General features: G+C 34.0%; 1 protein-coding gene across 7 annotated transcripts in view; it reads right to left on the bottom strand.

The window, feature by feature from the left end:
• Positions 1 to 1,308: 1,308 nt before the first annotated feature.
• Positions 1,309 to 24,139, bottom strand: part of PHF14 (PHD finger protein 14) — a 142,804-nt gene continuing 119,973 nt past the window's right edge. For 6 of the 7 annotated variants that reach the window (XR_015740114.1, XM_026706333.2, XM_026706336.2 and 3 more), the window contains one exon: positions 1,309 to 1,536. Coding sequence is in view for 6 of the 7 variants with exons in the window: in XM_026706333.2 (XP_026562118.1) it covers positions 1,462 to 1,536 (75 nt within the window). In the remaining variant the exon portion in view is untranslated. Of the gene's footprint in view, positions 1,537 to 12,797; positions 12,856 to 24,139 lie in introns of all 7 variants that reach the window. The other variant, XM_087916516.1, reaches the window with a different exon arrangement.

Below are 24,139 nucleotides of genomic sequence, written 5' to 3'. Positions count from 1 at the left end.
TTTTATGCAATTATGAATAAGACGAATCAAACTTCTGAACTTCTTACACATCCTTGCTATGTTCCAAGTGCAGCTGGGTGCAAACAACAAATGAAATAGCAATATAATCTCCATGAATAAAGGCAGTAAACTATAAAGGCCACCTCACACAGAAGATAGGTGCTTAATTATTATTAATTTAAAAAAACAGTTCAGACAATTTAATCATGATTAGCCATCATAAGATTAGACCTAACCATACTGGACATTTTTTGTCCAAAGTGGTTGTATCACAGCTCCAGAAAATCTTGAATGCTATGGATTATCAAGACCCTTTTTAGTCACATTTCAGATCTGGTTATGGGATATAAATAGCAATGATTGTACTTGTCAATGATCTACGGCAAAAACAGGGTGGAGCCATCCTTTAATTCAGCCATCCTTTTTTCCTTGACCTCTTAGAAGCTTTTGACCATGAATTCTTTTGGACTGAATGTAAAATTTGGAAATGGACATTGCAGCCTTGAGCAAAACTTTAAAAAACTGATCCATTAATCTAAAATTTCTTTTCATCAAATTGAAAATCAAAATCTAAAAGTCATACAAGGAAGCCTCCAATTGTTTTTCAGATTTCTGACATCAGTAATAATAATGATGGATTAAAATATATATTTTCTATCCAAAAGCAAAAACAGATGCCAAGTAAAATGAAGAGCCAAGTGAAAGGAAGAGAGGAAAAATGTATCATGAACATCTACAATGAGAATTCAATTTAATATGAGAAAATAATTTAGATTTACACATTGCCTTTATCTTTGGTTAGTTTGATTTATGTTTTATTAAGCAAATGTAAAGTTATAAACTATTACTGAACAAACAACAACTGAATTCTTATTTGGAACTAATCCAACATGGTTTGCCATACTATGCTAAATACATGAATTACTCAAATGGGATGCAACTTTACAAAGAATCCTATTTTATTTTTGAAATAATGTCTACAATTATTTCAATTCAGAAAAAAGTTATATTTCTATTACCTAATTATTAAAATTTGTAACTACCAAAATCAATCACAAACCACATAGAAATGCTGTGGGATATGGGATACATTCTGAATGCTACTGAGTCTTTCAGCATATACCTTAAATAACACAATGGAGAATTTCAATAAATGTATATCACAAAAAAGTAAGGAAGATTATACTGCACATAATTTTAATGCTTTTATATTGTGTGTGTGTGTGTGTGTGTGTGTGTGTGTAATGAAAAATTCATGATTTCTTAATCATAAATATTACCAAGAGCCACTTAAACAATTCCTCAGAGTAAGATACATTTTAATTTCCAATGTCTTTTATTGGGAATGTTCTATAATTTTTACAATGAGACACATTAATTACTTTGATATTACTTAATACATTTCAAAGAGGAATGACATTTAATTTTTTTGAAAACATATTTCAGAGAGGAATGATATTTCTATTTTTTGGAATTTTTCTGTTCTATGTTTATCTCTTGAGAGGGATGTTTTCCTTCAGCTTCATTTTCATCCTCCTGTAAAATAAAACATTGAAATATTTTAAGACAAATGAGACTGTCTCCTAGTCCTTGTGCATGCAGTATACTATCATTGAACATCTATATATTTTTTATTTTTGTAATCCAAAAGCTACCTGTAATCATAAAATTTTCTTAAAACAATATAGCAACATCAATAAAGAGACAAAACCAGCATTAAAAAAACAAATTAATTACAAAAATCCTGCTAAAATATTTTAAAGAAATGAAGATAACATAGTTTGGGTGTTTTCCTTGGAAATGAGCTTCATGAAAAATGACACAATGCCAGAAAATTTGCAACAGGGTGTTAATACTCAGAGTAAATTTTAATGCACTGAATTAGTTAATGATTTATCAGGGTCTGAAAAGCAACAACATTCAATTCTAAGAAGTTCACTACATAAAGAACATAAAAAAATATTCATAACTACAAGCACTAAGTGTTCTAAAAAAAAAGAGAGATGTGTTGGAGAGGAGTCACATGAGTGCATAGTTAATTTGTTTGTAGATTATTTCAGTTCCTTATTACACAGAGTAGTTTGATAGTTCATTCAACCTTCTTCCAAACCATGTGATGCCTACTGTTTGCGTGCATCAAATGAAGTGAATTCATCACCTGAAATCTATAGAAGCAGGAGGAGGTTGTTACGGCATCAGCCACTTGTGTCTACAAATCATTAACACATGTAATAATTCTTATTCCATTTCTGTCCAATAGTAGCGCTAAATCCAGAAACACCAAATTATATACTTTTTAGAATTAACTTTTTATGCAAGAACAATGAATATTATTTTACAGAATAACTTCTGTAAGTTTCCTTTTAACTCTACCCACCCATGTTTAAATACCTTTTCTGCCATGCTTGGAAGCCACTAAATTTCTCTTTTCTATCATTTCAATAAATATATGAAAACTATAATATCTGCCTAAATTATAGGGTAAAAATCAAACTCACAGACATACAAAAAGAGCAAATCTAAAAAAGCGTCAGGCCTCCTCAGGTATCAGCACTTTGAGTAAATAGCTTGCCCTGGGTGGCTTTTGGCTCTCAAAGTTGATTGACATCTGCCCTTGGCTATCCTAAGATTGCTCATTCTTATCCTCCTCTTGTTAATAGAAATTGATAAAATGAATCAATGAAACTAAATAAATGAGTTAAATGAATTTTTGCAGAATGCTCCACATCACATTTAGGCCTCCACCATCCAAGTACTTAAATTCTTCATAGATGTTCTCACTTCCTATATATCAATTATATTGAACTGAATTGCTGTGGAACTAGAATGGAAAAAAACAGTTGAGAAAACCAGAGGATCTAGAAGAGCCAGGAGAGGGATATGGAGGTTCCCCGAATTGCACAGAAGCTTAGCTAGGGGCTTTCCCAAACCCCTGTGAACCCTCAGCAGCCCACTCCTGCTTGTAAAGTAATGACATCTTGGCATTTCATTATTTATCTTAATTCACCAAGAAATGTTGAAAAGAGGATGATACATCTTCCAAAATCACCCACACTATCAATGCATCAGTAAATGCTTTGTACATTGTTGATTCTAGGTTACTTGATTCATTTGGATGTAACTCAGCCTTTCATATTCAATCTTAGCAGCCATCTCAACAACATATTGTTGGAATAGATGGCCATGTTTTAGAAGATTATTAATCTCATTCTCATGGTTCATTATTCAATATACATAATAACACATTGCCATTATTTTTTTGCTGTCATTTTGAGTTGATGAGATGAGCCATTACCTCCAAAAGGAAAGAAATGTATGTACTGAAAACTGTCAGAGCAGCAATGGGATTTTAAAATTATTTGCAAACTATCTCCTCATTCTAGCAATAATGTTCTGTGATGCTATGTGATGACCCAAGGTGGGAGACAAAAGCAACAAAGTCACAAAAACAGGTGAAGTCCCTTTAATTCCTTCCACTTGGCTTCAAAGATCCAATTATCATTGACTGGCGAAAAAACTCCCCCACAAACAATCAAACAGTGAAAAGAAGAACTTCCTTCAAACTCAAAATATATAAATTATAAATAGACAAAAACAACACAAACCACACTGAAGCAATTTGTTGCATAAGCGCACCAACGTGCCTACCGTCTCTGTCCTATTGTGTCTTTTTATTTTTCTTATATGTATCCATTTCATGTATTCAGAACTATGTTTATACTATGTTTATACCTGTTATCTTATAATCGCTTGACAAAATAAAAATAAATAAATTAATTAAAATTAATGAGACAAGGCAGGATAAGGGCTTGAAGATGTCCACCGATATTGAAATACGCACACTAGGAAGGATGCCAGAACTCAGATAAGAACTGACAAACTAGAAATATTTTCACGCTTTGCTTCCAGCACTGGCCCATGCACAGTTTGTCCTTTTAAACAGTCCTCAGAGCTGCAGCCCATGAAGGGGATCAAGGCCCTTTCCTCCTCCGTAGACCATGCCATTCACACTTCTCTCTTATCTGCTCCTCCCTGCGTGCCCTAGGATGAAGAGGGAATGGGCTTGGTTCCTCCTCTGAATGCCCAGCCAGCCTGTGCCTTTCCCCAGTTTCCTCCACAACCTCTGGAGCCACACTCCCACTCTCTGTCAGCTGTTCCTCCTTTCCCTTCGAGTCAGATTCTAACAGGGGCATGACATGATATTGTTTGGTATAAAGATGATAATTTCATTGCCAATTTGTGCATTAAATGCTGGTTTCTGGTCAGGATCAATGACAATGGAAGTCTGGCATGTCTCAAATTTGTTCTTTTGCAAGTCGAAGGGACACAATGTAGAGCTTCATTCCATCATTGTGGAGTGTACCAATTTTCAATTCTATGCTGTTTTGAATATCATTGAAATAAATTTAAAAGCCTTGTGCTGGGTGGGGAAGGGAGGGAGGGATTGTGAGACTAGATGGGAAATTGTGAAATATTGAAAGATAATATGATCACAGCAACCCTGCAGCAGTCTCAATTTCCACAAATTTTACTCTCTTTGGAGTCATGAATCCTGGATTTTGGGCCGCCTAACCTATCTGAGGTACCTTGGTTCAAAAATTGTTGCATCGTAAGTCAAAATTTTGCCAGTGAAAGAATGTAACAAATTTTATTAATATACAGACTACAGGCAACACTCAACCCATCTGACTGAAACTCCTATTGGCAACCAAGCCAGCTCTATTGTAGACTGAATTGCAGTAATCCATGCAAACAATTCTATTGCCAATAACTACTGAATTAAGAAAAACAGCATAATGGCAAAACTGGACAAATCCTTTCTGGATATGGTCTCTAACTGTTGATATAATAGGAATTATGAATCCAATAGGAACCCCCCCCCCCACTTATGCACCAGTTTCTTCAGGGGTAACAGCACACCATTTACCAAGGCAGGGATATCTGGGGTTCAGAAGATTTTTGTCCTGTTGGGATTTATCCTAAAATTGTTCCATCTCTTCTTGTCAGCTGCACAAAACAGACCAAATTTGGAAACTGACTCCACAGGAAGACTAGAACTATACCATATTTGAGATTGGCTATAGAAAATAATTTTTACAAATCTGCTTGAGTTTTGAGTTTCCCTCCCTCTTATCAGGGATGCCCCAGGTTCACTAGCTTTTTAACATTACTTCCTTTCTCTGCTAATGGATGCTTCCCTCCTTGTTATCTATGAAAGCTCCTGAATATTCCCTTCAACTCATCTCCACAGTTTTCTGACAATTCCTTTACAATTTCCAAGCACCTCCACAGCAATTTCTTTAAAACTCCACAGCTGAGTACCTTCAGTTGTTAATACTTTATTCTGAACTGAGCTCTGTGTGGTCTCTGCCAGGTTCATATAGATATTAAAGGAGAAAGGAGGGAGGTCCAGTCATCCTCTTCTTTCCTACTAATGTGAATGGGGATTGAGAATTCAAAATGAAGTCAAACTACCACAGTACCAGAATTTTAATCTGCAACAGATGATTTAAAAATATTTTCATAGTTGGTGGTACTGAATACTGCTAAAACATCAAACAATACAAGGAAAGGTGCATTCCCCAAGAACCACCATTTTTGGGGGGGAGCGGGGGAGTCTCTGGACCAGACCTGAACCCAGACAGGAAAGGATAGTGTGCTTAATCTAAAATTCTTTGTAATTGCTGTCACATTATCTTCTTAACAAATTTCCACAGAAAGGTGAATTGTCTGCAGTAACTCGGCTGTGTAATGGCTCTTTTCGGAAAAGATGAACTACTGCTTTTTTCAGAGCTGGTAACATCAGTCTCTATCTCAAAGATGCATTTACCAGCACGAGTGGGATTCAAATTTTGTACAACCGGATCTGTGAGCATGGCTAAGTGGGTGTGGCCATGTGACTGGGTGGGTGTGGTTCACCCTTTTTTGGCACCAGTGCTGAGCCCCCTCCATTTTTTGCCTTCCTGGGCCTCAGGAAAGCCTCCTGGATGAAGCAATAAGTAAGTCAAGGGAATCCTGGCACATCTGCTCATAGGAACAGCTGATCGTTGGGAGGGGAACAAAATACCTTAAGGAATGACTGGGTGGGGAAGAACGTAGTCAGAAATGTCGGGCATACGAACAATGTTGCGCATATGCAACAAGGACTGACTGGGTAGAGAGGGGCAGTGCCATCCAGGGGCATGATTTGCTGTTTCTCCGAACTGTGCAGAATCATAACAACCAGTTCTATAGAACCTGTCCTAACTGGTAGAATCCCATCCCTGTTTACTAGCCACTTTAAATAGCCTCATTCTCTCCCTGGCACCTCAAATCAATCAGGAGAGGCAAGTATTATCCTACAATTGGCAGAGTTAATCTCACAGATAACCCTACCCTATTCTCAGAAGAGATAGGTTCTAAAAAACCCCAAGTGACATCACAAAATCCCAGGATTCCCATTATCTCAAAAGATTCTGCCTAGCCAAACTTCAATTCTAACTTCAAGGGCATATAAAATATTTTGTCTTCAAAATTTCAAGCTTAAAGAACCCAAAGGAAGCTCTTCTCACCTATCATACCTACAAGACCAAGGACAACCATTAAGATTGTTGGATCTCTTTCCAGAAAGAGCTGACACTTTACCAACCTAACCAGCCAAGGGCCAAGAATGAGCTTTCATATTTGTTATTTTTTCATAAATTCTAAATTTTTAGAATTGCAGTTTATTCATTTTCATCTAGAATGCAATTATTATGGAGAAAGTATAGAAAAACTATCTCTATCAAGTAAAAAAAGAAGAAATGCTAATATGTACTCAATGATAACTAAGGTTTCATGTGGATTTTTGGAAAAACAAGCAACAAGTTAAATCTTCTGCAACTCACAGTTAAAATTGACGTAATATTAGACAGTAATTCTACACAATATCTGCCCTTGGAATTTTCATGGAATTGTCAGAGTAATATTGTGTCACTTAAGATTCATAAAATTGATCCAAAAAGAAATTAAAAGTATATAGCTAGAAACAATAAGTTTAGTTACCCATCTTTGTTCTGGTGAAGATTATTCATCAAGCAATCAAGATTCTCACATTCAAATATGCTTGATAACCAGAACAAAGTGGATTTTTAAAAATCCATTAAATTAAAATTGGTCTGATATTATTTAAACATGGAGAATCAGGATGAAGATAAAAATAGAATAGGCACTTTAAACCTAGATGGATTTTTTTAAAAAACAAAGAAAGATCAATTAGAATCTAAAACCTGGTTACCACTCATTCATTCAAGCTGCTACTTGTTGAGGTAGACAGAAGGTATAATTGTGAAAAACTAATACCTACAATATATAGATAAAATATCTATATCTTTGCTCTTGGCTGGTAATTTTTCCATTTAAGCAAATGAAAATGCTAATGTTTACAATAAACATACCTCCTTACCAGATAAATAAAATGCAGTAATGAAATGGAGAGAAAATTGGTAGAATATTAAATATTAGATATATATTCCCAGATACCAGTCAACTTGTTAGGAAATCATTTTTAAAATGCAAGAATTGCTATTATATATAAAATTTATTTTTCAACAGCATGTGCTACTGAGAAAGAACCATGTCATTTTTTTTGAAGTTCAGTTATGTTTTCTTCGCCATTGATAAAAGACAATAAATTTAACTTCAAAGACACTTATGTGCTACAGCATCGTATTTTTGTCCCATCTAGTAAGGTTTCATGACAGGTCTGCCAATTTTCCAATTACTTCTACCTCCATATGTTATCTGAAGATCAGTCAGGTCTAAAATAGGAAACATGAGCATGTCAGGCAATGGCATGCTTACAATATTCTAGGAGTTAAGATCATAATTCATGCCAAGCTTCTCTGGAACATCCCAAATAAATGAATTGACATCACAATGCCAACATTCCTAAGAATGCATAGCACCTTGTATTCAATGCTAAATGGCGTCCTCCACAGAATTAATTGTGTAACTAATTCATACAATTCACAGACATTCGCACAGGCCAACTGCAGCCTAAAGAGATCTTGACTGGGTAATTGTGAACACAGTTCACAGTTAAAACTGATGCTAAAAAAAGCATTACAAAATATCTTCTTCAAAGTAATAATAAAAAATAAAGGATTCAGTATTTTTCAAACAAATGCCAGAAACTTATGAAATAAACTCTAGATAACTTTTCAATTGCATTTTTAGAAGCATTTGTTCTTTTGTATATAAAATATTTTAACAATATTTAATACTCTTTTAAAGCCATTAGAAATGTTTGAACTTTCAGCTCAATGGGTTATTTAAGCTAATTATATAGCTAACATTTGCATTAATGCATTTTTTTAATGTATTTGCTTTATATTATGTTCAATAAAACTCCCTACCCTAAAGAAGCCTACAAGATTTAATGTATGAGATCAGTTCACTTATAGCATTGCATTTACTGCCAAACTAATCATACAATGTAAGACATATTTATGAATGTTTAGTTAAAACCATAAGTGGAAAATCTTTCAGGAAGAGCATTAATTCAGATGATCCTGATTTTAAGTAAGTGTCTTTTTCTGTTAAAAACTTGGAATGAGATTGAATTTTACTCTGATAAACATAAACCTAATTTTAAGTCTATGGTAAAATTATCACTATGGAAAGTATTTCTTCTATTAGCTGCTAGTTTTTGTATTTCTATATTTGAATGCATAATTAAGTCAAGGGTATTTTCTCAACAAAAAAAAGTGTTAACTGATGCTAGTCATATGTTTTTCTTGATGTACTCTAATGATAGATTCAAGTTAAAAGAAATCAGGATCTTGAGAATTTCTTTGAAAGGAAGGGTGCCTATATGTCTTTATTTTCATAAGCAGAGTGCTAGATCCTTGTTCTATATGCTAGAGGTTGTTCTATATGACATGTAAGGAACTGCTGTAGTTGTTTCAAAGTATTCTTATATCAAAGAATATTATATTATATATGATTTGACTAAATGTAAATTAAAAGATCTTTACTTAAGGGAAAAAATGAGGAACTACAATGTGATTTAAAAGCAGTGTTTTGTTAACATGGGTCATCTAGATAATGTGCTTTGCCATGAAAGAATCACAGAATATACAAGATCAACAAATGATATTACATCAAATATTACTAAGTACATTTATTCATCCACTTATTAGACCTCAGTTTAATAAATGTGAGATACAAAAGTTATCTGGATTTTGTAGTCCGTAAAAATCTGTATCTGAAACAAATATGATTTCTGTCAGTTTCTACCATGATGCTATGACTGGAATGACATTTGCATCAATTTATACATTATTTGTATTATGATATGATGGTACAAACCACACAATTTGTATCACTTTAATAATTATATCATTAGGGAAAAGATGCAAATACACAATGTATTTGGCAGTATTTACAGGCTCTAATATAATATAGGTAATATCTGAAACGTTTAAAATAAGCACTTCCTCTGGAAAGAGTAGTAATTTTATCACCTATGTTGGAAAAGAGTTTTTTTTTCTTATTTCCTACAAAATAATAGAAAAAAGTCAAAAGTCCATTATGAATAGAATTAAGTACATTATATTTATGGATTGCATCTCCACTCTAAATGGAATCAAGAATAGCCTGTATCACAGAACTAGTATAACATATACAGTGTTTATTGAAATATCACAACTTTGCGGGGATTTCCCAAATTTTTGTCCAGATTTACTTCCTCAGCAGTTCCAGTTTACTTTCTCTAGGTAAACTAATTCACTACATTAGATTTCTATTTCTATACTTGGAAATGGAATGCATAAATAGACAACTTGTTATTATTTAAATTTTTCTCTTGTCTATTCATAAGTAGTGCTATTCTCACTTTTTATATTGATTGCAATGTGTTTTCCTACTGTTTATGCAAACATGCTTTTCTAACGTGGTTAGCTGGATTAATCGGCAAAGAGATATTATTAGATTGGATGGGAAAAGTCATTTTTATAGTTTTCAGATTTTATTTGTAAACTTTCGGACACTACTTGGCTATATTAACTTAAAAGTACATATCTTTTGTAATCTTTTGACAACCAGAGCAAATTCCAGGCAAATTGTGGGTTTAAAGAACATATATATTATTATAGAAATGAAGATTTTGTAGGTCCTTTTGAAAAAGAAAATAAATTATCCCAGATAATATTCTTAAAAAGTTTACTTATTTCTGTAGCACATATAAAATTAATCAAGATTTCTTGCTTTTAAAAAAACTTGTATTCATGTATTTAGTCAAAATAAGCACGCATACACACAAATACAAAACAGATGAACATACATAAAGGCTTGGATAGGTCTGTAAAATACACACAAAATACACACACAGAGACAGATACACACCCCACACTATATTACTACTCTTGCAAAGGACTCAGACATAAAATCCATAAAAACAATCATTAATATGTCATTAAAACAAAAATACCAAATACTGAAATTCAAACATTTAAAAATACTATGCCAATGCTATACTAATGAAAATACATGCTGTAATATAAAAGAAAACATATTAAAAAAGGAATAGAGCCTGCAGGAGAAAGAAACTTTATACATGCTATTTCTGAAATAATTAAAAGTATTGTCTGTAAATCATCGAAGCACTCAAAACAGAACCAATATGCAGCTAATCCTTTGAAGATATATAGAATTTAAAAAGCACTATGGCCAACCATGCTAATGAATTTAAAAATGTTCCACAAATGTGATGAAACGCCTTGATAATAGAATCAAAATACATCACTTTACATCTACTTCAGACAGAAAAATCTGTAGAATTTCACTCATTTTTAAAATAAACCTATAAAAACAATGCAAAATGAAATGGAATGTTTCTAAAGTGAAATTGCTTGTATCCCTGTGCTGACAAAACCTGAAGAGAGCAATAGGAAGAACAAAAAAGAAAAAAGGGAGATTAACCTGAATCAAACAGAAGGATGTAAACATTCACTTTCAACTTTCCATTTTATAGAAGACAAATTCCATTCTTTATAGGAGGTGACAAGATGTAGTTTTGAAGAACGAAATGTCACACAATTATCTCTCCAGGAACTAAAAGAGAATTCTATATATAGATCATACATCATCAATCAATTCATAATGTTAGTGAGAACCCAATTGTAAAAATATGTGTAATAAAGCATACCTATAATTTGCCTTTTTTGTGTAAATCAGCATAAGACATATGTCACAGACTGTCCTAGCTCAAGAATAATAAATGTTGTTACTATGCTAGGTAAGCAGTAAAAGTAAAATCAAGTAATTGATTTTAGCTACATAGGTAGGGATAGAGATATACAATATGCATCAGGCCTTAAAAGGAAAATAAGGTTGGATAACTGGAAGGAAACAACCAAATGCTTTTGGAATCTTTGTATCAAACACAGTAATAAGAATTCACATATGACATGTAGCTATGGAAATTAGCAAGTCAATTGTTTCCAAATGTCTGAGAAGACCATCTCTTCATCTATACCCTGGCCCTTATGTTGCTGATAAAATTAAAATAAAATAAACAAAACAGTGCATGAATTCAAATGCTGGTTGCTGGCTGTGTTGCAATGGGATGAGATTCTCCAAATTGTCACACAGAAAACATTCTGCTTTAGAGATTTAGAAAATGTGCTGCCCTTGCAATAGCAGTAACAACAGCAATAACAAAGAAATACCTTGAGAAGAGCTGCTGGCAATATAAAGGGAGATATGAAATATTAAACTAAAAGAACAGGTATCAATGCTTTGGGTCCATCGGAGAAATAAAAAGCAAAAATGTTGAGATATTTTAAAATATGTTCTAATTTTAAATGTAAAATACAACATTAAAGACAAAAATTGTGCAGGGGAAGGGAAGGAGGTTTGGACTTTTTTGGAAGCTGTTTTATTAATAACATCAGACATGAAAGTAAGAATAAAAAAACTAAGATTACCTTCATTTTTATAACTACAAAACAAAACAAAATAAATGGATGCTGATAAGCATCCCATTGTCAACTGCTTTGTACATTGTTGCACAAGTTACATTCAGTATCACTACTGATGAATGTTGCAATGTATTTCTATAACTATAAAACCATAGATATGTTAGTCAACTCTTATTGAAGAACTTAAATGAATTTATTTTCCAGAAAAGAAAGATTCTCTACTTTTGCTTTTTTGTCCTCTTTTCCTGATGGATGATTTTCTACCTGCCTAACATAAGATGCTTGAAGAAAAAAAAATGCATTCAAAGGACAACAGCCTCTGAGCTAAATCAGCCCCACTAGTTAAATCAGCATGGAAAGTACATTGAACTTTTTAGTGCATGAGGGGTCTTTTCCCCATCTCCTTCCTTTGGAATGTGTTATGGACTAACTCTATAATAAAGCCCAGGATGAGAATGCAGATAGGACTGAAACACTTCTTTAGTACTGGATATTACAAGCAAATATCAATTTCCTATGATACATGGCAGGCTCCTGTCACTGCATCTATTTAGTGATAAAGCAGCTGTTTGTTTCCCAAGGAAAGGAGACCCTTGCAACATGGATCATTTTCATAGTGACAGACTTGACAAGTTTGACATTTACTTCATGAAATATTCTGAACCAGCCATCAAGAGAATGCACCCTCTGGGGCCATGGAAAAACTGACAATTTTGCCTTTTAACATGCATCTGTTATTTCTCACTGTCAAATAAAACCAACCAATTTCTTAATGACAATTTTCCTTTCATGTCTGACAATTTTTAAAGTTGAAACTAGGAGTGAAATAACCTTTTAATGTCACTAACTACTGACCTTAATTAATGGATTACAGCCACACAACCCCATTTTGTTCAAGAAGAAAAGTGCCAGCCTGAAATTGCAAAAGGAAACATTGCAATTATGCAATGCAGCCACATTGCTCTAGATGGCAATGCAGGACTTCATTAGGATTTCAGCAACTGTTAAAAACATCAAAAAATATTTTAGGGTTTATAAACACCTGCATGTTTATCTCAAAACAAACTCCTTTAATTTGTATTGATACGATAACTTCAAGGATTAAAAAAACAGGTCTGCCAGTTTCTGCATATTTCATTTACTTGTTCTAATTCTGATCAAACAGATATGTGTACTACTGCAGACTCTTCATGGCCAGTTTTTATTTATGCTCACTACAGTGTTTATGAGTTTATGCCAGATCCCCAAGTCTCCCATCTGCTTCTCTCTTCTGATTAGGAAGCAGCCTCTCCACAGAGTGGCCCTTCTGGCTGACCGCCACAACAGTTGTGACTTTCAGCTGGTCAGCAGTTCTGTCTTAGGACCACAGCCAATTCTTTACTAAGGAAATGAAGCCGACTTTTTTGAGTAGGGATTTGGGGGATATGCTCACTTCTGCAGGTACTAGATAGGAAAACTTGAAAAGATGTAATGGCTGTAACTGAATAGTTTCTAAGAGTCTTTTCCAGCTGAATTTTTATTTGGTGTATTGAAGAGAAGGAAGTTGCATCAAGTTAAATTTATCAATTTTAGTGAAGACATAATCTGAGTTACATTTTGTGTAACAGGTAGACCAATGAATTGTCAATGTCTAGAGTGACTTAGGAGTCCATCCAAGTGTACAATAGAAAACACACTGTCCTATACATATATTTTTAGAGACACAAAATATTCCTCTCACTGCAAGATACATTCTCTACCCTATGCATTTTAATGTATTTTTTCTTGGAATATATAAAAATGCTAAAAATACTGTGTGCAATTGCCCCACCACAGCAATGATACAAATAGTCCTAATCACTTATTTGCCAAGTGGGCCCACAGGGGAAATATTGACTAGCCTGTAAAGTTTATTAAGCAAAAATTAAGACATGAATCTACCAGATAGAACTAAAATTTCTAATCACAGATCTAATCTCTGACAATGTATTCAACAATATTAGAAGTTTGCAATAAAATATACTTTAAAAACTTTACAATGTGAAATACTGGCACATTAGTATGTGGGATCAAGTGGAAATTATATCTGAATCCAGCAGAGCTTTTCTTATGGTATAAAACCGCTGGTTCTTTCAGACCAGGACCAACACTTACACTTTACAATCTAGAATAAAGAAAATGATTAGGAAAATTGAAATAGAAAGAGACAAATAAAAAAGCAACATGCCTTTTCACAGTAAGAAAAAAACAACAGGCCTTCTTAGACTACAGAAAGGTGTCTGTCTTATGACTGGCTTTTTTCGAACTGCTGATTTTAACTTTGTGTGTGTGTGTGTGTGTGTGTGTGTGTGTGTGTGTGCATTATTGTCATTTTAGTTTTTTTTGTTATTGGAAAGTGAGGTGGAATAACAAGGGAAAATCTTGTAATAATAAAATAAAAATCTATAAAATCTATAAAATGTACTGAATTGCTGCTAAGATATGAGATACTTTGGGATAATTATCTATTCCATCTTTTATGAAAATAATTCACTGGACATGCAAATATTAAAGGGAGATCTATGTAATCTGCAATAAGCAGTCTAATGTACTCTCCCTTTTGTTATAGGCACAATCATTTCCATTTAGGAATGGCTGTTGGTTTTCTGGCCAGTGTTCTACCAACCAGTCTTGTCCATTCAATAGTCCTTGACTTACAACAGTTTATTTAGTGACTATTCAAAGTTACAATAGCATTGAAAGAAGTGACTTATGACCATTTTTCAGTTACAACCTTTGTAGCATTCCCCATGATCATGTGATCAAAATTCAGATGTTTAACAACTGGTTCCTATTTATGACCTTTGCTGTGTCCCAAGGTCATGTGATCACCTTCTCACAAGCAAAGTCAATAGGGAAATCAGATTCAGTTAACAAACAGGGTACTAACTTATCAACTACAGTGATTCACTTAACAACTGAGGAAAAAAGGTCGTAAAATGGGGCAAAACACACTTAACAAATCTCCCACTTAACAACAGAAATTTGTGCACAAGTTGAGAACTACTTGTGTTTCAAACGTATGCAGAAACATGGAGGTATTATTTTACTAGGAACCACATTTACTATTTGTTATTCCTAGATTAACCTGGAGTAACCTTGAATTAACCTTCAAGCCTTGGAGATGAAATAACCACAAATCTTCACTAATGTAGACACATGAAATAGGAGAGGGGGAGGTGGGTGGTTTGGAATTCTTTGAAATGGTGGATGAATATCTTGTTTTCCATATTATTTATATTGAATTCATATTTTTTTATACTTTCTCTTCTAGCTCCTAGTTAGGATTTCCCTTTTTGGAGCATGTATCACTAATCATTCATTCATTCATTCATTCATTGTCTATGGCATAAGTGGGTGACACAAAATTAACCCAACAACTGTTTTTTTTGTGGGGGTCTTTCCATGTGAAGCTGGAAGCTAAATCAAACTATGATTATCATCTCAGTGAACCTTTTTTTTTCTCAGAAAGATTTCCATCAGCCTACCTTGGAAAAGCTCCAAGTTTGACGTTTTCATGGCTTTCTTATGCTAAACTGAGAATTTCCCTGGCAGCAATAAAGAAACCAACCTATGGTCACTAGAGCTTCTACAAGGCCCTGAAATGAGTCTACTGTAGGAAGTGTGGGAAATTAAAAGAGTGGTTCATAACAGGCATCACTGCTTTAATTACACTGAAGCCTATTCAGGTACATTTTTAGATTTGCACATATCCATATTCAATTGCTTTGAATGAGATTTATATAATTATCTACATATTGATATTGATATCAGTATTAATATAGATATATGTACATGCCTGATGTATCACATTTTGATATTGATACCAGCATTTTATAAGGTAATGTCAGATTTGTACACCTTCAGCATTTATTAAAACAGCATTCAATAACACTATACTGAATCAGCAATTGCAAATGACAAAAAAAATGCAAAGAGAACTCCTCAACTATTAAAAATCTTAGCTATATTGAAAAAGGGTAAAATATGCAAAATGAATGTTTCTACCCTAAATTAATTAAAATGTTAATGTTTTACATTTCCACTATTATCTCCAAATGGTGAATTTATTTTATAGCAATAAATGTTCAGATCATTAAGTAAAATTCAAAATATGAGCTACTTGCTACACTTAGTACCCTCTACCTATTCTATTCTGTCTTTTTTAATTCTGTTTTCCGATGCATTGAATAAGCAATAGAGGAACACAATTCAATTTCTGGAGTTGCATATTTGGAATTTTTATTTCATTTACTATAAAGAGAAATTAATATGCAATTCTACACTGAATTCCTACTTTGAAACGCGATGATTGCTACTGAAATGAACTTACCATAAATGCTTCATTAAATTTACAGTAAAAGAAATGAAAAGGGGGATGGTGGTGCCAGCAAGAAACCTCATATATAATGAGATAAAGGTTAAAACTGTACAATAAATTTATAACAATTAGGGGATTCTTAGCAGATCCATGAATCTGGAAACATACAAAGAAACTGCAAAGACTGAATGCTAAGACTGAGACTCAGAATCAAGTATAGCATGGTTTCAAATATGCCTTTTTATTAAAAAGGTACCCACACATATACATAACTAAAATAATTTAAAAATCTATCAATTCAAAGGGAAATGTAAGAAGAATATCTCAACTGTAAAAAAAAATACTAATACTAAAATACACTAAAGATACCTAAGCCACCCAATCATAACCCTGCATTAACAAATACCTATTAAAGGTTGAAGCAGCTCACTTGTTTAGTTATCTCATTTGGCTATCTGCTTACTGCTCATTGCCCCTATAAGCAGCCAGTATGATTTTAGATTAGTTGGTTCCTATCCATCTTAGGGATGTTTACTCTGAAATAAATCACAAAACATCACGTGATGGCAATGTGATGTAGCGAGTTTGACATCCATGGGTTAAGGCCTTAGGCTAGCTAGACCATGAGTTCTAGTTTGCCTTTGGCACTAAGCCAGTTGGGTGACCTTGGTCTAATCATCTTCTTAGCTCTAGGAAATAGGCAAGAGAAAACCACTTTTGAAATCTTGCCAAGAAAACTGCAGACCACAGACCACATTCACCCACTGAGTTGATGCAGCTACTTAGTCCATCCTGGGAGTAGCACATAATTGTCCCCATTTTTTGGAAACTCTGGGAATTTTTGACACGCTGTCAAAAATACAGAGATGCTTCCTCTACATCTCTTTCCCCCCAATGAGGTCAGACTCCTGGAATTATTGATTCCTTTATCTCTGACATTGTCTGACTTCTAGATAAAGCTGAAGATAGAGATTTTCCACAGGATTTTTGGTACACATATTTTGTTTGGATTCTGTCTCATATGAATTGTATTTTTATACTCTGCTAGCTGCCAAATCTTGTGATTAAAGTAGTATAAAAATTTGATAAATAAATGAATAGAATAGGAAGGGAAATAATTTTCAGTAATCTTTTTTCTCATGTGGCTCCTCTGTCTTCATTTTAAAACTATTCAACATTATTGATAATTAGTATGTAAAAATCCAACTCTTTTCATTTTTTTATTATTTTAATGAATGATATCATGTCATCTTGCAGCTAAGTTGAAGTCAGAAACCTTAATTGCAATGATTTTTTAAATAAATTGTGTATTTTTCAATAAAAGAAACCATATCTAATGATATGTATTATATATTTTAAACAATATCAGCCTTCCTTGGTATTTTCCATCTTTTTACTGGTCTCTGGATGGGGATCTTGTCTAAGCCTACATCTCTGGGTTCAGTGAATTTCAGACTGACCTTCATATTTAGATGTATGTAAGAAAAAGAAGCAGTCTCTATGCATTGAGATTTTTCTTTAAATGTTATATTATCAAAGTCAGAATTTTATTTCCGTCTTGTACACCAAAGAAGCTCCATTTGTGTAAAATGCTACTTTCCCAATCATGCTTAATGCTTGCCTTTTTAAAAAAGTGATCTCAAATTATGTGATTAATAAACTTAAGATATATTCTTGATATGATGACCCTGTAATATAAAAAGGAATTTATACTTTAGTTTAATCAGGTAGTTACATTTTATCTTCTGCCCTACCTCACTATCAAAGCCTTTCAGAAAATCGTACATAGAAATATCAAGAACAACCAAGGGTCTCTATAGAAGAAAGGCTTGCAAATAGTTTAACATTGGTTTTGGTTTCTAATACAAAAAGCAAGCATCCACAACACTGTATAAACTAAGCACAAATGTGCCTATTTCTCAAAGGAATGAAAAGCATGAAAAGAAAGACATAAGCAGCATGTCACCTTAAGAAACGCTTGAAGTCATGCACCTAAAAATTGACAGCAGCTACATTCATAAACAAGGCACTGAATTTATGAAATTTCCTGGCAAAAGTGCTTATCAGAAGAAAAACAGCTGGTTGTGTAAATTTTGCACTATTTTGAGGCAATATAATCCCCAACAACAGAGAATTTAAAATAGTCTGTGTATGCTATTGTATATTTTCAGAAAAGCCAATTCCAGCCCTATCTTTGATTAATTTGGAAGACAAAGCTTTTGTTGGAATACTCCAACTCAAAAGGAGACATAGGTTTAGTTCAAACCTGCTGGCAACCCAATCAATGAGCACTGCCAAGAATAGCAATTTTATTTTAATTTATTTTGTTGTTGTCTGACTCCAATCCCGTCCTATTATTAGCAATTGAATGGCTTTTGTTTGTGTTTTTTGACTTTCAATAGAAGCCAGGAAAGACTATCTGTGTGGTTTCTAGTTTGCAGCCATGTATATAGATAAAGATAAGAAATTTAACCAAGTTAATAATTATAAAAGAGAGATTTCATTAACTAAAGTCTAAATGATGTTTCAGAAGAGAATACTATTTTCCTATCATTAAATAATTAAATTTGGATGTAGTATAACAGTATCAAAGTCTTTGCATTAATGTTCATATTATTCACGTTCCAATAATGAAATATATTTCAATATCGCAAGTATTTTAAATGTGTGACTAATAGAAGAGCATAACTGTGAAGGACAGCTGTGCAAAGGAGGGTTTCAAAAAGGAGGGTTTTTTGGCCAGGCATTTAAGTGCAACTTAAATACCTCTGTTCAAAACATATGTAAAATACATAAAAATATTGTAACATCACCATTGAATTAATTGAGAAGATCTCACAGAAGAAGACGGGACCTTAAAGGACTCTGTTCTCAAAAGTGCTGATTAAAGGTAAAATACAATTCCTGAGGGATCAATTTTTTTAGTTCAGGAACAAGGCATAAGAAAGCCTTTTTCCACATGAACATAAATAATTCTATTTAACTAGGAGCATCTAGAGAGCAGATAGGGTTAAAGTGAAAAAAGCAATCCAGTCAGAAAGTCAAGCACTAATCCTTTTACACTTTTAAAGATTATAACCAACATCTTGATATTTATTTGTTTACTGAAATGCATATGCTACCTAGCTCAAGCAACTATTGATGGTTAACAATTATTATTTTTCAAATCAAACTTCAACATATAATCACGTATAGTCCAAAATCTAGCTGCCTAGTCAGCATAAAATCTTTAACAAACAACAAACGCTCAATTAAGTAATCTGAAATCTGCCAGTTTGTGAAACATCAAGAAGCAGTATCCTAGATGTACACAGATGCACTACTCAAATTCAAGTCATCTGATTCTCAGATTTGGTTTATTACTGACCAGCAGCACCTCTACTTTATCTGTTTACAATTTCATGTGTTTACCATCAGTTTTCACATTACTGAATTTTGATGAATATCAATTATTTCCCTAAAACCATCACCACTCTCCTCCATATGTCACTTATGCCACTAAGAACCTTGCCACCTCATTTGATCCTTTTGTGCTATATACTTTATTAGAAATATTATTTCATAATCTACCTTATTCATATAGTAGACTTTCATGTCTAAATGTACACATTTAATTTTACTTGTACTTTTGTAAATAAATCTTTTGTATATAAATATGCCAAAAAAGAATTTTAAGAAATCAAGAGAGCACTTTGTTGCAAAGGAATGAAATTGAATAGAAAGAAAAAAAAATGAAACAGGTGATTCTGATAAAGATATTTATAACACAGTGTTCAATTGCTAATGCTATTTTACTGCAGAAGTGTTTACTGGCTTGCTTGGCTGCAGCCAACATATCTTTATAATCTACCCAATATTATAAGCAAGCAAAATAGTCTTACTTCATCTATCTCTATTGACTGTTGTAAAATATCACTCTAAGAAAAGGCTGTTTACTTAATTTGACACTAACAAAAACACAAAAATATCAGTACAGCAATTTGATTCATATTTTGTTTGAAGTTCATAATTTCCCTAGGTAGATCTTGATTGATTTTTACTGTTTATTATATAGATACATGTATTGTAGTGCCACTAAAGTAAGAGACAGTTCATGCCTGAAAACTTACAACTTATGTTGTTTTTAAGTGCATCAAGTCATAGTGATAGCAAATATGGGTAGGCCAGGATTGTTATGTTTACAATTAATGGGATAGTCATAAGGATAGATGTTATTTTGCAGCTTGAACTACAAATAGTCAAAGTTTTAGAATAAATTGAATTGAAAAGTATATGCATATATGCACATACATATTCGAATCCTTATGGATCTATACAAAAAAGTACAGCCAACAATGCAACATCAGTTCAATATTTAACACTTTTCTCTAGCAATCTACTAAACATCTATACAAACTGGACCTATATCAACCCAGTAACCTCAAACCAACAACAGGCAACAATGACAAGAAAATAATGACACAGAGGAACAACCAACACAGGAATAAGAACTGTACTCTATCAAGCAAAAAAGTAATCAACAAGAAATTAATGAATTGCAGAACAAAGGAAATAAACCTCTACTAACCACCAAACTTTACTTTTCTAATACTGCACTGATCATGCTACCTAGGGGGGTAATAAAATGTCTGCAAGCTGAATACCAAGATCAGAAAACGCCATCAATGTAAATTTGTTTTGTTTATATAACAACGTTTTTCTCTCTGATGTGTTTTTTCCTCACATAAAAGCCAAACTGAATTAATTATTTGTACATGGGCATGGTGGTTCAGTAATTAAGTATGCTGAGCTTTTCAGCTAGAAAGCTTACAGCCTGGGTTTGAGACCTGACTGCTGCACAATGAGGTGAAGTCCCACTCCTGCCCCAACTCTTGCCCACCTAACAGTTCAAAGGTATGCAAATGAAAGTAGATTAATAGGTAAAAGGAGATTATAACGTTCCGTATGCCTTTGGCATATAGACATGTTGACTATATGACTATGGAAAATGTCTTTGGGCAATAGCAATAGCACTTAGACTTGTATACTGCTTCACGGTGCTTTACAGCACTCTCTAAGTGGTTTACAGTCAACATATTGCCCCAACAATCTGGCTCCTCATTTTACCGACTTTGGAAGGATAGAAGACTGAGTCAACGTTGAGCCTGGTGAGATTTGAACTGCCAAATTGCAGTCATCTGGCAGTCAGCAGAAGTAGCCTGTAATACCGCATAACTTCTAATACTTCTAACCATTGCGCCAAAGAACGTTTTGCTCCCTCAGCCAAGAAACAGAAATGACCATTGTGCCCTAGAATTAGACATGAATGGCAGAGAAACCTTTACTTTTTATCTTTACATAGATATAAACTCTCCAATATTCCCCAGTGTGTACATGCTTATTCTGCTATAAGCCTTTCCTCTGCAATTAATGTAAATACAAACATTAATTTTCTTCTGGCTTTATTGTCCCAGTATCAGGGTGAGCACTCCAATTATAAGCACAGTTGCAATCACATGATACTTCACTTAGCAATTGTATCACTTATCAATCAAGTTCTGATGGTCCTAATCATGATCATTAAGCCAGAAAGCCAGCTTGGTGGCTTTGGGGCAGTTGGTCTCTCTCTTGACCCAACTCACCTCATAGGATTGTTGTGGGGAAAATAGAAGGAAAAACTAGACGAAATGCACACATGTAGTGTAAGTGGTACCTGGCTTAATAGTAGAAACTGCGAGAGGGATCTTGGAGTTCTAGTGGTTAATCACTTAAATATGAGCCAGCAGTATGCTGCAGGCGCCAAAAAAGCCAGTATAATTGTAGATTGCATTATCAAAGGGGTAGAATCAAGACCATGTGAAGTATTAACAATAATGTCTTGGTAAGATCACACTCTGAATACTGCATCCAGTTTTGGTCCCCACCATATAAAAAAGATGTTAGAAAGAGTACAGAGAAGAACAACAAAGATGGCTAAAATATATAAAGAACAGTTATAAAGATAGTTACAGGTATTGAGAATGTCTAGTTTATGAAAAAAAGGATTGGGTTATATGAAAACAATGTTCCAATATCTAATCGGTGCCACAAAAAAAGAGCGTCAACCTATTCTCCAAAGCTCCTAAAGGCAGAATAAGAAGCAATGAATGGAAACTAATCAAGGAAATAAGCAACCTAGAACTAAGGAGAAATTTCCTGGCAATGAGAACAATCAGTGGAATGTTTTGCCTCCAGAAGTTGTGGATGCTCCAACACTGGATTTTTAAGACATTGAACAACCATTTGTCTGAAATAGTGCAGAGCAGGTATCAAACTCACAGCCCACAGGCCGGCTACATCACATGCTAGCCATGTCCAGCCCCAATTTAGTGAGGGGGAAAGTTGTGACGTCACGTGATGACACTGTGTCATCACGAGTTTGGCACCCTTGATATAGAGCAGTGGTGGCTAAAATTTTGGGGCTCCTGTGCCAAAAACTGCATATGCACGCCTACGCATACTCACATGCCAGCACCCAAAAGACAATGCACCTGCCCCCACATCCTGTGCATGAGCGCACAATTCCCCCGGCACCCCTTACCTGCACTGCACCTCCTAGCTGATTTTCGGTTTGTTTGAGGCCTTTTCAGCCTCCCGGAGGCTTGACGACAGCTTCTGCAGCCTGTGTAGGCTGAAAAATAGGCCCGTTTAGTCTCTTCTGGTATTACAGGAAGTGATGAAACGGGCCTATTTTTCGGCCTGCAAAGGCTGTAGAAGCTGTCCTTTAGCCCCCCAAAAGCCAAAAAAGGCCTCAAACAAACCGAAAATCAGCTGTGAGGCACGTGCATGTGCAGTGAGGTAAATTTGCCTGTGGCTCGCATGCTGGCACAAATGGCTTTGCATACCACCTGTGGTACGTGTGCCATAGATTCGCCATCACGGATATAGAGTATTCTGCTTGAACAGGAGTTGGCCTAGAAGACCTACAAGGAAAGGATTCCAACTCAGTAATTCTGTTATCTCTTATATTAGAGTCAGTCTTTATAACATTGGATTAGGAAACAGATTTTCTATGACCAACAGCAGAGTTTGGGCTGGACTGTAACACTGATATATTTCATTTAAAAACCAACAATATATAAAAGGTAACCCAAGGCTAAGAAAGTTCATGTGCAGTAAGAAAGAAGTTATCATAGGTGCACAGTATGAATTTATCCTTTCTTTTAAAACTATATAGAAATACTTTGCTGCTAAAAAAAAAAAACCTCATACAGCAATGGTTGGGTTAAACTTGTCAGAGACATTTTAATACTGAAGATTTCATTTAATTTATGGCAGATATATTTTCCAAGGAGGAAAATGCTGATGGTATCTTGGTTATAAGCTTGCCACCAAAATGATTTAGATAGTTTTTTTCCCTTTTCCATGCAGTATCAGAATAAAGCAGTTCTTTGCAAGCAATGAATTATAACTGACACTTTAAATCTATTTTGTCTGTATCTTCTACTTCAGAAAAATGGGAAAACATAAATTATGTGTGTGTGTGTGTGTGTACGAGACTCCCATATATATATATATATATATATATATATATATATATATATATATATGAGAGATGAAGTGCGCACACATGCACACACACACAAACACATATATATAAAATCAATCACTTATACACACTTTAATAACAACTTCGATAAAAATGATTTATTGCAGGATAATGAATAATTCTTACCTAAGTTTCTGAATAATAAAGGGCATGGAACACTTGCCAGTTTTAAATTGAGAATATAAAGGTTATTAAGCAACAAATTGACAATAATTTTATGATATAAAGTAATATTCCAGTAAAATAAAATGAAAGAAATCAAAAGAGTTTCATAATGCACATAAAATACTG

Source organism: Pseudonaja textilis, chromosome Z (assembly GCF_049901715.1).
Source record: "Pseudonaja textilis isolate UNSWEBS1 chromosome Z, rPseTex1.2, whole genome shotgun sequence".
Lineage (NCBI taxonomy): Eukaryota > Metazoa > Chordata > Lepidosauria > Squamata > Elapidae > Pseudonaja > Pseudonaja textilis.
This window is presented reverse-complemented; position numbering and strand designations above follow the sequence as displayed.